At 33.9% G+C, this 14,974-nt stretch overlaps 2 protein-coding genes and 1 long non-coding RNA gene across 5 annotated transcripts; 1 reads left to right on the top strand and 2 right to left on the bottom strand.

Moving 5' to 3' along the window:
• Window positions 1-1,003: 1,003 nt before the first annotated feature.
• On the top strand, window positions 1,004-6,262 carry LOC101892265 (transcription factor Adf-1). 2 transcript variants are annotated; one of them, XM_005180187.4, is made up of 3 exons: window positions 1,004-1,820; window positions 5,559-5,861; window positions 5,935-6,262. In XM_005180187.4, the coding sequence occupies exons 1-3, from the start codon at window positions 1,655-1,657 to the stop codon at window positions 6,252-6,254; spliced, it is 789 nt and encodes a 262-aa protein (XP_005180244.1). In that variant the 5' UTR covers window positions 1,004-1,654; the 3' UTR covers window positions 6,255-6,262. The 2 variants fall into 2 exon arrangements, with proteins under 2 accessions (XP_005180244.1, XP_058981697.1); XM_059125714.1 differs by lacking the exon at window positions 1,004-1,820 and adding an exon at window positions 5,336-5,499.
• Window positions 6,263-6,684: 422 nt separating this feature from the next.
• Window positions 6,685-10,025, bottom strand: LOC131803886 (uncharacterized). The gene is made up of 2 exons (XR_009342816.1): window positions 8,708-10,025; window positions 6,685-7,183 (listed from the first exon to the last, which is right to left on the bottom strand). It is a non-coding gene; the product is annotated as an uncharacterized LOC131803886 (long non-coding RNA).
• Window positions 10,026-11,386: 1,361 nt separating this feature from the next.
• LOC101892093 (isochorismatase domain-containing protein 1) lies at window positions 11,387-14,609 on the bottom strand. 2 transcript variants are annotated; one of them, XM_020035622.2, is made up of 4 exons: window positions 14,510-14,609; window positions 14,231-14,427; window positions 13,954-14,166; window positions 11,387-12,045 (listed from the first exon to the last, which is right to left on the bottom strand). In XM_020035622.2, the coding sequence occupies exons 2-4, from the start codon at window positions 14,351-14,353 to the stop codon at window positions 11,752-11,754; spliced, it is 630 nt and encodes a 209-aa protein (XP_019891181.1). In that variant the 5' UTR covers window positions 14,354-14,427; window positions 14,510-14,609; the 3' UTR covers window positions 11,387-11,751. The 2 variants fall into 2 exon arrangements, with proteins under 2 accessions (XP_019891181.1, XP_005180243.1); XM_005180186.4 differs by having other exon boundaries at window positions 14,231-14,580.
• Between the last annotated feature and the right edge of the window lie 365 nt (window positions 14,610-14,974).

Here is a 14,974-nt window from a genome sequence, read left to right as displayed (position 1 = left end):
AATGGAGTTTCGGGTATAATTTATTTGGAGAAGGGAAGCAAATGACCAGCTGTTGTGGAATAAATTCCTTGTCAGAACATTTTTTTGCATTTTTGTATGTTTGTATCACGGTAGAAGAATACTGGTAGTCGCATCGACATAGCTGCTGGGACAATGAACTGACAAAACAATAATGAATGAAATATTATTGAAATTTGTAAAAATTGTTGAAAAATACATATCATTGCGTAAAAGAAAACATAGAAAAATCTTCTTATTTTTGTCAAAACATTTCAAAATGTTTGACATATCAATGTTTCAAGCGTTGATGCATCTACCTATATCCTATTCCTGAACCTGCAATAATCTACTAGTTTGTCAATTTCTTCGATATAATAAAGTGAAAATCGGTAATCGTAGTAAAAACTTTTACAACTTGCAGTTCTGGAGCAGACCATATATTAAATTTTTACTAAACATTCATATTCAGTTAATTCAAAAATATCAAATAAACAATACCACCTATTGTATTCGTTTGCTTTTCTATTCATTAAACATCATGTTACAAATGCTCCTGTTCTTAAAGCAAAATGCTGCCCAATGTTTTAAACTGATATTTTTCCTTGTTTGACCTTACAAAACATTTGCACCGTCAAATAAATGTTTGACCAAAAAATAGGAAAATATTATGGACACACTGGTCAAATTTTTGTTTTCTGGCAAATAATTTTGTTTTCCCAAAATCAGCTGTTTTTGTATTTACCGTCAAATAATATTTGGTGGTCAGATTGTGACAAAGAAATATTTGACATTTTTCGTCAAATATTTGCTCAATGTGACCTTACCTTAAGAAAAACGATGTTTTTATTTCTGATGTGCTTACAGTTGGACCGCTCCGACGTTCAATATTCACAAAAACCAGGAGCCGACGTTGTATGTGCGCCCGTATGTGTGGATATTTTACTTCATATTTTGTTTTTGCTTTCTTTGGCCCCTAACAACCGACGAACGACGTCAACCTCGTCGTTCGGTTGTTTGCTGTACCGACGACGAACGTCGACAAAATGGTCATTGGTTTTGCTGTCGATTCACATCAGTTACGTTCACGTCGTCGTTTACGTCAGTCGTCAGCACAGAAATAAGCGCAAGTGGGAAAAATTGAATTGTTCGTTTTGCTATCGGAAGATAAAATAAGAATTCCTGTTTGGCTGGTTGAAGACATTTTGATAGTGTGACCAACCAACCGCCTGACCCACCATCCACCCCCTTCTCCAAGCTGGCATAGAAAGTGGGAGAGTGTATGTGGGACACAGTTTGAGATTTCCACCAACAACAAAAAAAAGAGAATCGAAATTATTTGCTGTCGCTAGGAAAATTAAAACCTTTGTCTGAAGTCACCAGCCAAAGCCTACTTGGCGCATAACAAACATCATTATCGTCGGCAAAAGTCACACTGTGACGTCGCAGTTAATTGTCAAAAGGAACGGAAAATTACGTTACCATTTTGCGTTCTCAGAGCGCGGTTGGTAAAAGAGAAAATTTCCAGTTTAATTTTTTTTTGGGAAAAAGGCGCTAAAGTTTGCAGAGAAGTTAACGTCGCCATATCAGAAAATTAGTAAAGCAAATATTGACAAGGAAAACCCCCCAAAGAAATTTCCTTGGCAAAGCTCATATCATGGTGGACAAAATGGATGCGAATATGGAACAGCAGTTCGATCTGAGCCTCATCGAGGCAGTGAAAATGAATCCTGTGATTTATGATCGTTCCCATTATAATTACAAGCATTTTGTGCGAAAGGCCCAGGTCTGGAAGCAGATATCGGAGCAACTTGGTATGCCTGGTAAGTGGGTGAGAGAATACAATACAAAGTTAATTCAACTAGACTTGGGGGTGGTAATTGAGCGAGTAGGTCATTAGAAGGGAAGTAGAAATTGCAGCAATTTCAAGAAGGTAATGCTGCAGGAGAACTCTGTCAAAAAAAAAACAAACATTCTGACTAGTCAGAGAGTCCGTTCCAATCATGTTTGTTAGTGGGTACGTCAAATTGCCTCCCCTCCCCGACAACGACGGCCGCTATGGCCAACAAAAAAAAATGATAATTTTCTTCCCCCACTGAGACTCAACATATTAATGTCGTCGTCGTGTATTTCTGTGGTGTGCGCGAGTGTTTGTGTCTGTGCTGACTGTTGTTTACCCTTTCAACCGCCGCCTCTTCCATGTTATTTTAAATGCTGTCTTCGTGTTTGTGTGTGCTCGCAGAGCTATCTGTCGGTGTATCTGCTTCGAGTGTAGTGTCGTCGTAGCTGTTGTTGTTTTTTTGTTAATACTTTTCTTCTAAACGTCTGGGTCCGTTTCAAATCAGAACATAGGGTTGCCAAAGGTATAGTTCTATGCAAATATAACAAATTTGATCAAATATAAAAATGACACCTATTGGTCTGCTGCAGGCCTATTCTGTAACTTTTATCGATTGGTACAATAAAATGAAGGGCTATGATACCATATAATTTATTTTTTTTTTATTTTCCTGGCCTAATATGTCAATTTTATTTGTTTATGTGTGTGTATTCTTTTCAAAAATTAAAGAATTGTTTAGGAAATATTTAAATTTGGGTGTTTTCAAAATGTTTATTGCGACGTATGTATGTACAGTTTTGTAGCGAAATAAATCTTTATAGGTATATAGAACATAATTTTGAAAATAAAATTTGACTTTTCATTCAGTTTTTGCAGTTTTCAATTATTTGTTCAAAATCAATGCAACGTTGTTGTTTGGGCTTTTGATTGTTTTGATAGTAATTCTGACATTACAAGCCAAACAGATTAGACCTCCACACTGACAATTTTTTTTAAATCCAGCCTACTTCATGGTAGAAGAATATAGGTAGATGCATCAACGCTTGAGAACATTGATATGTCAAATTTTTTTTAAGTGCTTTGTCAAAAATAAGTCGATTTTTATTTGTTTTCTTATACGACGCAAATCAGAGGTTGTAATGATATGTATTTTTCAACAATTTTTTCAAATTTCAATAAGTTTTCATTCAAAATTTTCAATTCTAAAATTGAATTCTATATTCGTCTACCATGGCCTACCCTATCTTCATTGTACCATGGCTAGAACTTAGTTTGTTGTTGTAACGGAAACAAAACCAACAAATGAAATTTTTGAAGGTAAAGGTTTTTCGAGTTGGTCCGTGTGTCTTTTGCTGTAACGTTAGCATCTAAACGAATCAAATTGAGAAGCTACCATTTTGAGCAGTTCTATGGTCAAAGTTTAGGTATAGGTGTTTTTGGCAAATTTTTTCAACAGAGTTGCGTAAAATTTGAATTTGGAATTATCACAAATTTCAAAGAAATTTATTTGGTAGCTCCGTATAAATATAGAAGACAATCTTTTAATATAGCACATGTATTTTGGAAGATTTAATTGAATTTTACAAATGAATTAACTATGGTATGCGGGGAGTACGTCAACTTCGTACAATGATAGAATTAATTTAACGGTAGAAAACAGGTCCCCATTTATGTAAATGGTGATTTTTAAAGTCTGTAGGCGCATCGAACTCACCTCTCAACAAGCCCATTGTTTCGAGTGCTGTATGGCATGTGGCACTGTCTGTCCGTCAAGCTCCTTAATTTTTTTTGGGGGGGGGGGGGGAAGTTGGATATTATCTCACGTTAGCACTCACCATTCACACTTCTGTAACAATTCACAATATTTTTGAAGAAGTACTATCCAATGATGCCATAAACAGCACCAAACTGTGAATTCCGAATGTTTTCGCAGCTTATTACAAAGACGACAAATGAAACGCACCAACTAATTATGAGGAATCGATATAAAAATACCCCAAACTTATCCACTTTTTCTTTTTATATATGGCAACCCTACCCCAAAAAAAGTCATTGCGTCGATGTTGTTGGTGTACTGACTGTGGCTTACGTCGCACGTTTGCAGTAGCACACTTGTGTGCTGTACGCGACGAACGACGATGAAACCATCGTCGAAGTTGTTGCCTTTGTTGGTGCGTTTTTTTTTCTTTTTATTGCTTGCTTTTTTTCTTTTGTTTTGATTTTCGATGATACTCTTCTGTAGTTTTTGTATTTTCCGTTGTTTTATATGTGCGCTGTCGCTGTGTAGCCAACTTTACGTTGACTCGCTTTCGGTTTGGATTGTTAGTGCCAAGGTAGATCTAACAGGTAACCGCATCGGCGAATTGCTACAACAAAGCAACTTTTGTGGTCCCCTCAAATGTCAAAATTGACATCTAAGGCGAAAAACATAGATTCGCCATGACATTTAAAGGTTGCGGCAAATTTGTTTCAACCAATCAGAAACGAGGTGTTTGTTTACATTTTATTTTGTGTGCCTCTCGTCGTAAACGAACTTCGCAATAAAAGTTTTTATTGTAAAACAAATATGAGTAAAATAAGTATTAATTGTAGTATTGCGATATTTTTTAAACCAAGAAACTTATAATGACTATATTTTACTGGTTTAAACCGAAAGTTTTCCGGAACTGCAAATGACAAGAGTCGAATTCTTGCACCACTTCCCGTGATGTGCTTTGGGAAACTTATATGTTGAGGCTAACTTAATTCTTAAAGCTGCACTCCATTCTATACTCCTTCCTTCATTTTCTTTTAATTATTTTTACTGGTTTCACTCTTAACTTGCTCTTAAATTATTTGAAATATTATATATTATAAAAATATTTTTAGAGAAGACAACATAAACAAATTTGTTGTTGCATTCATTTAGGGCGAATTCGCCATTACAACAATTTGTTTTGACATTTAATGGTGCCGTCAGCTGGGCTGATGCGATTACCTAGTACATCTACCTTGGTTAGTGCTGCTGCATACGTCAAACACGGCGGCTGTTGAATGAATATCGTATTATCAATTGTCATTTGTTGTTGTTGTTGCCTGCGTCGCATGTTGTTACTGTTGTCTGCGGCTGTTCGATTTTGTTTTATTTTTGTTTCTTTTTTATTTTTGCAAGAACAAATTCCCACCTCCTTTGCTCCCTGGCGCACGACGCAATGTGCAAAGCGCAATGCACATGTGTTTATTAGATGTATTAGAGTGGGTCATGACATGGAATTTTTTAAATTAAGAAATGTATTTTACGACGGCGAAGAATTATAATGCATTTTTTGCAGTTTGACAAATTAAAACAGGTTTTCTTACAATGTGGGCATTAGTAGTGGTCGGAGAGTCTCTCGCACTGTCAAACCAATGGATAATGAAAATAGGGAGAGAATATGTGTGGTTTGTTTATACTTTACCGCTCCTTTGGTTATTAAAGGAACTTATCAGAGCCAACCCTAAGTTTGATCGGCGTTGTTCTTCATGTTTTTATACATTGACAAAATGAGTGAATCAAGTTCTTTTTGGCGGCAATTTAACGCCTACGGTTTTCACGATAATAGGATATTGCAATGGAATTGGCAATATAAATAAATTGGGTTTAAATTATTCGGATATTTTTTATTATCCGTCTATGTATCCGAGTAATCATTTCGAATTCGCTAATTTTTGTTTTTTAAATAATTTTTAATCTTCTTTTCAGAACAAAAATGCACCAAACGCTGGAAAAGTTTGCGCGACAAATTCGCCCGAGAAATGAAATTGAGCACGGAATCCCGTTGGCGCTACTTCAAACAAATGAGTTTTCTTGTCGAATCCATCAGGCAATACCGTGAATCTTTATTAGGCAAATGTGGCCCATTACCTCCGGCTCAGGCAGCAAATCAGGTGGCACAAGTTGACCACAATCAACAACAGGCCCAACAGCAGCAACATGTTGTCGACACCATGTTTCCCCTAAATGGGGCGGCGGCCACCTCGCAACAGGCTTTACAAAATCATCATGGTAAGTCAATTTGTATTTTTTTAATAGAAAATGAGGTTATGAGTCTAATTATTTCGTCATATTGATATTCCAGTTGAAATAACCGTTACCAGTGATAATCAATTAACGGCCACCACAACACCCGCCTCGGGCAAAGAACAAAAACAAACCTTTTACTATGAAGTGCCCATGAAACGAGAACGTACCGAAGATGAACTGTTCCATGAGAGTATGTTGAATAATCTGAAATCGAAACAAAATCAACAGGGTGTCAGTGCCGAAGATCAGTCGTTCGGTGTTGTCGTCACCGATATGCTGAATACATTGGGTGTGCGGCAAAAAGCCGAGGCCAAAGTCCACATAATTAAATACCTTACCGATATGCAGTTGCTGGCTCAACACAATAAATATTAGGAAATCTATATATTTTAATTAGTTTTCTTAAGTTATATGATAAAGTACTATAAGGGAGTTATATAGTATTTCGTTGTTTCCTTCTTTGGGGCGGGAGATAATCAGGCATGTCACAGAAGTTTTACGAAATCGATTTATTTCACCTTTTCCAAATCGTTACGATTTGCTTTTGCTTCTTCAGCACTCGTACGTTTTGACTAATCCGGAAAAAAATCATTTCACATTTTTGAAATAAAAATATGGTAACTCCATGAAAAAAAAAGTCGTAAACAAATTATTGACAATTAAAAAAGGAGTTTAAATTGTTTTTTATAATATAAACATCAAAAGTAAAAATGCCAGGGGCTTCAATACTTGCTGTAATGGATGAAGAAATAAATCAGCGGTCTATTGAAAAAATTCGTCGCCGGACATTGAGGAACGCATCAGATCCTTTATCTCACTCAAATGCAGAGTAAGGATCCACCAGCAATGAGTTATTTTCAAATTTATTTTAATAATAATTTATTTCTACAGATTTATAACTTATTATCGGCTAAATAAAGAAGCTTTTGTTTTAGTTTTGGAAAAAATTTCTCCCTACCTCAAACGTTCCAATATACCGGCTATTATCCAGCTTGCAACAACGCTTAGGTTTTTGGCTACGGGTGCATTTCAAGGAGTTATAGGTAGAGATGTGGAGCTAAGCCTTGGGAGAAGTACAGTTTCTACAATTATGTGGAGAGTTATTAATGCAATTGAAGCTGAAATTTGGCCACATTGGATCAAATTAAGAAAGTCAATACAAGTCTGCCGTTCATTTCTGCATATGTTTTTGCGTTTTCATCATGGATTAGAAAAATAATAGATTTTTTGTAAAATAAATTCCAAAAACATGTTCATTCTAAGTGAATTTGGTTAATACAATATTTTCTGTTAAATGTATGTGTCTTCTGTTTATTTTTTACGTTAAACTCACTAAACATTTCAATTTCACCCTGCTTTTTGAAAGTGATATCAAAACGCAAAATTTTTGCGTTTTCCGTTTTTTAGAGAAGCTAAAACCGTTTTCGTTTTCACTCTTGAACGATTTTACATTCTGTGACATGCCTGATTCAGGCATGTCACAGAAGTTTTACGAAATCGATTTATTTCACCTTATCCAAATCGTTACGATTTGCTTTTGCTTCTTCAGCACTCGAACGTTTTGACTAATCCGGAAAAAAAATCATTTCACATTTTTGAAATAAAAATATGGTAACTCCATGAAAAAAAAAATCGTAAACAAATTATTGACAATTAAAAAAGGAGTTTGAATTGTTTTTTATAATATAAACACCAAAAGTAAAAATGCCAGGGGCTTCAATACTTGCTGTAAATGATGATGTAATGAATAAATCAGCGGTCTACTGAAAAAATTCGTCGCCGGACATTGAGGAACGCATCAGATCCTTTATCTCACTCAAATGCAGAGTAAGGATCCACCATTTTTAGTCCATTGTGTAAAATAATGTAAAGTTAAGAACGAGTCGTATTTGCTTTTTCCTGTTCTACAGCTTATTTAAGAGTTTCAAGTTCAACTATTTTGACTTTCATTTCGTTCCGTTCACGCATTCTCTTTTGCATTTCAATATTATGTAACTGCTCTTCCACATACTTTTTTCCAGGATGTTACAAAGTCTGTCCAACTTTTCAGTTTGTTTTTTCATTTCCTTACTGTTACCTTCTAGAATTTTACAAATTTTTTCCAAGTTTTGTAAATGAGAATTTTCCTCAACTAAAAGCGCATTTAGATCTTGCTTTGAGGGAGTTCTTGCCCGGGGTCTTTTTACTGCAGGCGTGGGTTTTGCTTTTGTTAGGCTGCCCGACACTTGTCTTATTGGTGTAGATGGCGGAGAACACGATAAGCTTTTATTTCTAAGTCGTTTTTGAATAGGTGTTCGCGAACGGTTTTCTTCCAATGTTGGTGTTCTTGGATCAATTGCCAATGTAGAAACATTTTTAAAAGCAGCTGGAATGCATGATCTTGGTCTATCTTTTTTATTTAAAATCGAAGTGGTCTGCTTTGAAGTTGAGGGTGAAAAATTAAGCTCTTCGTTTTCAGATTCACTTAAAACTAATTGACTTGATTTTCGAGTTCTTGGAATATGTGTAGATGATGACGAATCAAAGTTTTCTTTTTCAGAACAACTGAGGTCTAATTCACTTACAAAATCCGCAAAGCTTACTGCACCACCAACTCCATCGACACTTTTATACAATCCGCAAATTCTGATTAAACTGTTCTCGTGTTCACTGAAAACATATTGATTGATATCACCACCACCAGTTCCTCGCAAGTCCTTTTTATTATTTTTCATCATGGATTAGAAAAATTTTTTGTAAAATAAATTCCAAAAACATGTTCATTCTAAGAGAATTTGGTTAATACAATATTTTCTGTTAAATGTATGTGTCTTCTGTTTATTTTTTACGTTAAAATCACTAAACATTTCAATTTCACCCTGCTTTTTGAAAGTGATATCAAAACGCAAAATTTTTGCGTTTTCCGTTTTTTAGAGAAGCTAAAACCGTTTTCGTTTTCACTCTTGAACGATTTTACATTCTGTGACATGCCTGAATGTTTTTTGTAAAATTAAGTATCAATATTTTGCTATGAAAAAGGGATTTAAAAATTAAAAAAAAGGATTTTAAAATTTAAATGTGTATAATAAACAAATGTACACATGAAACTTAAACAATGACTGTTGGACGCATATTATTTACTTTCATTATATATCTACCCTCAAAATGTTAATATGAATACGAATTCTGTAATCAATCTTCTCCAGATTTCAAAACAGGGCTCAGACCCCCATTCATTTTTGTGCGTTTTATTTTTTTGAACTATTTTTTTTTTTTTGCCTAAGGTGCAATTTATATATTCTAAATATAAATATATATTAACTATTGTTATCATTATCCTAGTGTTATTTATAGAAAATAGAATAAGCTTTAATTTGTTTTACAAAAAAATATGAATTGAAATTAATTTTTATTTAATGAAGAAATATTTTGTGTAATATAAATTTGTTGAAATTTGATGCTGTCAGCGAAGTGTGGTATTTAAAAAAGATTTTTAACGGTTCTTTTATTAATATGGACCTGTGAAACCTATCACAACATTTCATAAATGGCCTCTATTCAAAAATACTAAAAAGTGTTTTATATTTTTAAATGCCCCGTTGTGATCTTCATTCTAAAGAAGACGATCTATGAAAGTTTTGCCCTTTACAGAAGACTTGAAAAAGATGTAGATATTCTAAGGAAAAACGATATTTATATACTTCTTCTGCTGGAATACCTTTTGGAGTTTTTCAAAGAAAACCCAAAAAGGAAATGTCAAAAGTAAGTCGGGCCTGATATACGATAACCTGCATGCATATTTAGTATAGTTCTCGTAAAAAATGAATTTATTTGAAGAAGATCATACCACCTATCAACCTATCGCTTTAGAGCAGTTATAATTTGGTTTCAGAGGGAACTAATATATGGGAGGCATATCCAAGTCTGAATCGATTTTCGATTGAGATACTTGCTTCAAGTCGGATGTGCCAGAGGTATTTCTGTGCTGTATCTGATGACATAATACGAATGTGAGGGACTTAAAACCCCAAGTCGGATGAAACATATATATGAGAGCTATAACTATATCTGAACCGATCTTCAAACAAATTTGATGTACTTACTTCTTGCCTGAATTTGGTGGGATGTGCCAGAATCCAGGTCATTTGGACCGATATTGGCCATTTGGAGCACAATTAACCTCAAATCGGTTAATATATATATATATATATATATATATATATATATATATATATATATATATATATATATATATATATATATATATATATATATATATATATATATATATATATGTTTGTTTGTAACACCTTGAAATATACATTTTAGACCCCACAAAGTATATATATATATTCTTGATCAGCATAAAATTCTATGTCAATTTATCAATGTCCGTCTGTGGAAATCACTCCAGCTTCCAAACGAAATGAAGTAGGTTCATAAAATTTTACTCAGATGTATATTATGTCTGCAGGACTTTTGGTATTGAAAATGGGCTATGTAGGTCCACGTCTTCGTATATATATTTGCCGGAATTATTTCAATTTTGGTATTTGAATTGTAATGGATACTACATCCTTACGTCATCGTAAAGCCCCCATATAACGGTACCTCCCAATATTGGGTAATCTGATGATTTTAGAGATACTATTTACCGGAATTATTTCAAATTTTGTGTTTGAAGTTCGTACTGCCTATGATAGATAATTGTCTGTCCACGTTTTATAACCCCCATGGCACGTCCCAATATTCGGTATTTTGATGATTTTAGCTATATTATAAACAGATTTTTTTAAGTTTCTACACGTCGCCGTGTAGACCCTAATATACGGCTACATTCGATATTTTTAAGATTTTAACAGAATTTTTGTTGGATTTTTTTTGGAAATTGCCAAATTTGTACCAAATTGTGGAGGGTATTCAAAGTTCGGCCCGGCCGAACTTACAGCTACAACACTATTCACACAATCTTTGAGGTGTTTTATATATGTAGGACCTGAAAATGCATAAAGTTTTTTAAAGATCTTCTCCAAATTCAATGGGTTGTTGAATGATGAAAAGAACATTTATTCCAGGCCTTCTCTCACAGGTCCTCATATATAGATGCCCTTTAAGGAGTATTTTAATTATGAAAGATTTCCCAGTGGGTATTCTACCTTTCCAACACCCAATCTAAAGGTTCTGCAAAATGTTTCTTGTCCTTTGTCAATATCATATACATGCCCTCAGGAAAAGCTATTGTTAAATTTTACTTTTAAACTGTTCTTATTTTCCTTGGAGTTAAACTACAATGAAAAATATTTTTTTCAATTGGGGAAACTTTGCCAATATTGAAATTATTTTAACTGCCCTGGTCAGGGCTCATTAAGGAGTAAGAATCTAAAGCCTTTTATATGGGGTTTAAAACGGCAAGAAATGCATTTGCGATTTACAAATTTTTTTTTTTTTTTTTGAGCTGTAATAGCATTTAGAACTAATTAACATTAATCATTTCAATCATAAGCCTGCATAAGTTATAACTCTGTATATATATAAAAACACGTATATATATTTTTTGTTATAAAACATAGTTTTCAAATTGCTTTTGTTTCTCTGTACATAATCTAAATACCGTGTAGTAATAAAATAAAGAAATAATTGTTATGAAAAAAGTGTGATGAATTTTTGGCAGACTCTTTTTGAGACGAGGCCAATTCTTCAATGTATTCTCGGATTAATAAACATTCACTCAAAGTCTTCAATACCTTAGCTTTCTTGAAACTTTCCCAAAAACCTTGAAGTTGCTGGATATCGAAACCAACCTTTAGTTTCGTTTAAGAAGGTTCCTTTAAAAGCTTAAACATATTATCGACGATTTTCTTTAATTTTCTTTCTTCTAAAAATTGGATGTTATTTACAATTTGGCTGTTGCAGCATCAGTCATCGCTGATCTCCTGGTTAGCTGCATATCGGCAGATTTGGCCACTAGCAATTTGCGTAGCTCATTGAATTTAGGATGCTCCTTATCGCGTAGTAGATCATAGATGACACTTTCGCTGGTGGTAACAACACAACCGGCAGCTCGTAAACGTTCAATTGCCATATCCCGATCTTGGTTAACACGAGACGCCACACAATCGGCTACCAGAAACACATTGATATTTCGCTCCAAGAGATCAATGGCGGTTTGTTCAACGCACACATGGGACTGGAATGTTAAAAAAATAAGATTTTAGTTTTTTTCTAAGAAAAAATATATCACTTTTTATAGAGTTTTAACAATTTCTAAAACAGATTTAATAAAAAATAAAATTTGTTTAAAAAATATTATTTTTCAAAAAAATTTCTAATCTGTTATAGGTAAAATATTGATTTTAAAACAAACAAGTAAGCAAAGGCTACAGTCGAGCGGGGCCGACCGTTGAATACCCTACAACACTATAATAAACCATACAGTTTATATAGGCGAGATACTCGAAAGAATTCCACAAGATATTGTGACAAATAATAAAAGAAAACCATCAGGTTTCGTTCTCTAATTTTCGAATAAAAGCAACTTTAACTAATTTGATCATTTCCAATTTATTTGTAGATGTTGAACTTAAATGGTCTTCCTAGATCTGGAACCAATATTTCCCAAAGATCTATAATCTCTCAGAAGTGGCAAAAGATTAACATTTATTATTGGTTTTTCACTGAAACGCATCTATATGAGATATAGACATTTGACTATATTCCTCAACGAATATTGAATATTTTTGGATGGCCATCCAAAACTGCTTGGCTTTTGCAATGTGCGGTAACCCCCATTCAAATATGCGTGAGGATCGGGCGATAATTACGACCTGCCGACAATTTTGCAGTTTTTGGTCCATTTCAACCCCTAAATATATGGCGATCATCTCCAAAAAGAGTAGACTTCTATTCTGACCCCCATCTTATCTCCATGCAAAATTTTGTAAGGATCGGGCCATAAATGCGATCTGTATATGATATCGTGATATCCTAACTACTTAGTTTTGTTAGCTGTAGAAATATTACCAAATGTTTAATTCAAAATGAAATATGCCAAAAATATGACAAAATTGAAAAAAATATGAGAAAATTTTACAAAATCAATATTTTCATCTTTAAAGAGATATTTTAATGCGATTTTTTAGACGTTTTTTCTTTCCTGCCAAGAGACCATTCTGAATTAATAAGAACTGTCAAAATCAGTTTAGCCGTTCTCGACATATAAGAGATTTTTCAAGCATATCTCCTTTGATAAATATATATATCGCACACATTTTACTATATATCCGATTTGTTGGATAATAACATCAATGTGAAGGTCAGAAGTAACCTTTTGATGGCTTTGTGAGTTCGCCGGGATTTAAAATATTCACGGTTTAATGAAAAATTTTGATTTTTTTCAACACAAAAGATATGGTATATTTTACCCGCTAAATATTATCCGATGACCACCCAAATTGGTAGGCTTCTTCCCCGCCCTAAACTCTATCTACATGCGAAATTTCGCGTCGATTGGTCTATAATTGCGACCTGTATAGCTACTGCAAAATCCGACATTTTTTCAGTATTCGGTCCATTTCAACCCCTAAACATTTGGCGATCATCTCCAAAAGCAATAGGGTTCTATTCTGGTCCAAGCCCCACCTACATTTTAAATTTCGTGAAGATCGGACCATAATTGCGACCTGTAGAGTGATTACAAATTAACATGGACAGACGGACAGACGGACGGACGGACATACATAGCTAGATCGACTCAGCTCGGCGAGCTAGGAAGATCCATATATACTTTCCTATGTGGGAAACCAATATTTCGAGGTGTTACATAATTTTTGGCCCAATCAAACTTATAATACCCCCAACACATAGTGTTGTAGGGTATAAAAAAAAATAAATAAAATTTTCAAATTTTTTATAGAAAAATTATTAATTTTTGAAAAACGTTTATAGGAAAAAATTGATTTGATGATGTTTGATTATTACTTATTTTTCCATAATTGATATTTTTTTATATCTATTTAATTTTTATTCTTTTAAATAATAATTATAAAAATATATTTGTATCAAAAAATTTTTTTTCGTTGTTTTATATCAAACTCACCTCAATGCCATACAACACCACATCGGTGGGTTTTCCGCCATCGAATAGCTGTTGCATTTGACGCTCAATATCCGGTATCATCATGCTGAAACGGGTCTTGCTAACATTGGCCTTGGCATGGCTAATATCCAATTCTTGCACAGTTTTACCCAATTTATCGGGATTTTGTTCGGTGACCAATAGTGGGACTTCCAATATTTTACCAGCGGTGGTCTGGAAAAAATTGAAATTGAAATTCAATTAATTTTTGTCTGGAATAAAATTTCAATTTACCTACCAAACGTTTGGCATTTTCAATTAATTTATCAAACAATGGCATAGCTGGACGGAATTTCTCTTGGACATCGCAGAGAAGAAATAAAGTTTTCTGCGGATTTAAGTGAGTTATACTACGGGCCATTGTTGTTGTTTGATTTGTTGGCAGCAACGAAAAAATTATTTTTTATTGTTTACTCTTGAAGCGTTTGGGAGAAACTGAAAACGAAAATAACCGGCAATGGGTCCAAAATACAAATTAAATGGTGGGGAGAGTTGATAAGATTAGTTGTGCTGTTACTTTTTTGCCCGTTCAACGGTGAGAGAGAGAGAGAGCGGTTTTCCTGTTTGTTAGGGTAATGATATATGGGTGAATATTTATATATGTCGCTTAATTTGAATTATATTAATTTTGAAATATTTTGAATTTGCATAATTTTTTTGGGAGTCCTATATATATAAAGTTTCATTCAAGAGACCTTGTTTGCCAGAGTAAGAGGGAAAGAGTAAGGTTCTCTTCATTTATATGAAACTTATCGTGTATACCAACGATGTTTGTTTACCATAAAAAGCAATTTGGCTTCACTGTCACCGTGACAGTAGGCAGAGTTGCCATTATTTTGAAAATAAATTCAGATGGAAATTTATGTTTTTGGGGGGGAAGACCAAAGAACAAATGTAAAAAAGTTTATGGACAAATAAATAATTTTTCGTTATTACAAGTTTTTTTTTTTTAAATTGGAACTGTCCGATAAGCAAAAGGCCA

This window comes from Musca domestica, unplaced genomic scaffold, assembly GCF_030504385.1.
Source record: "Musca domestica strain aabys unplaced genomic scaffold, Musca_domestica.polishedcontigs.V.1.1 35, whole genome shotgun sequence".
Classification (NCBI taxonomy): domain Eukaryota; kingdom Metazoa; phylum Arthropoda; class Insecta; order Diptera; family Muscidae; genus Musca; species Musca domestica.
The sequence above is the reverse complement of the archived record's forward strand: the minus strand, read 5'-3'. Positions and strand labels throughout refer to the sequence as shown.

Coding starts and splice junctions, on each gene's coding strand:
- LOC101892265 (XM_005180187.4), top strand. CDS start 1,655: ATGGTGGACAAAATGGATGCGAATATGGAACAGCAGTTCGATCTGAGC. Junction 1,821..5,558: donor GGAGCAACTTGGTATGCCTG/GTAAGTGGGTGA, acceptor TCTTCTTTTCAG/AACAAAAATGCACCAAACGC. Junction 5,862..5,934: donor GGCTTTACAAAATCATCATG/GTAAGTCAATTT, acceptor TTGATATTCCAG/TTGAAATAACCGTTACCAGT.
- LOC101892093 (XM_020035622.2), bottom strand. CDS start 14,353: ATGGCCCGTAGTATAACTCACTTAAATCCGCAGAAAACTTTATTTCTT. Junction 14,167..14,230: donor TTGAAAATGCCAAACGTTTG/GTAGGTAAATTG, acceptor AATTTTTTCCAG/ACCACCGCTGGTAAAATATT. Junction 12,046..13,953: donor TGGTGTTGTATGGCATTGAG/GTGAGTTTGATA, acceptor TTAACATTCCAG/TCCCATGTGTGCGTTGAACA.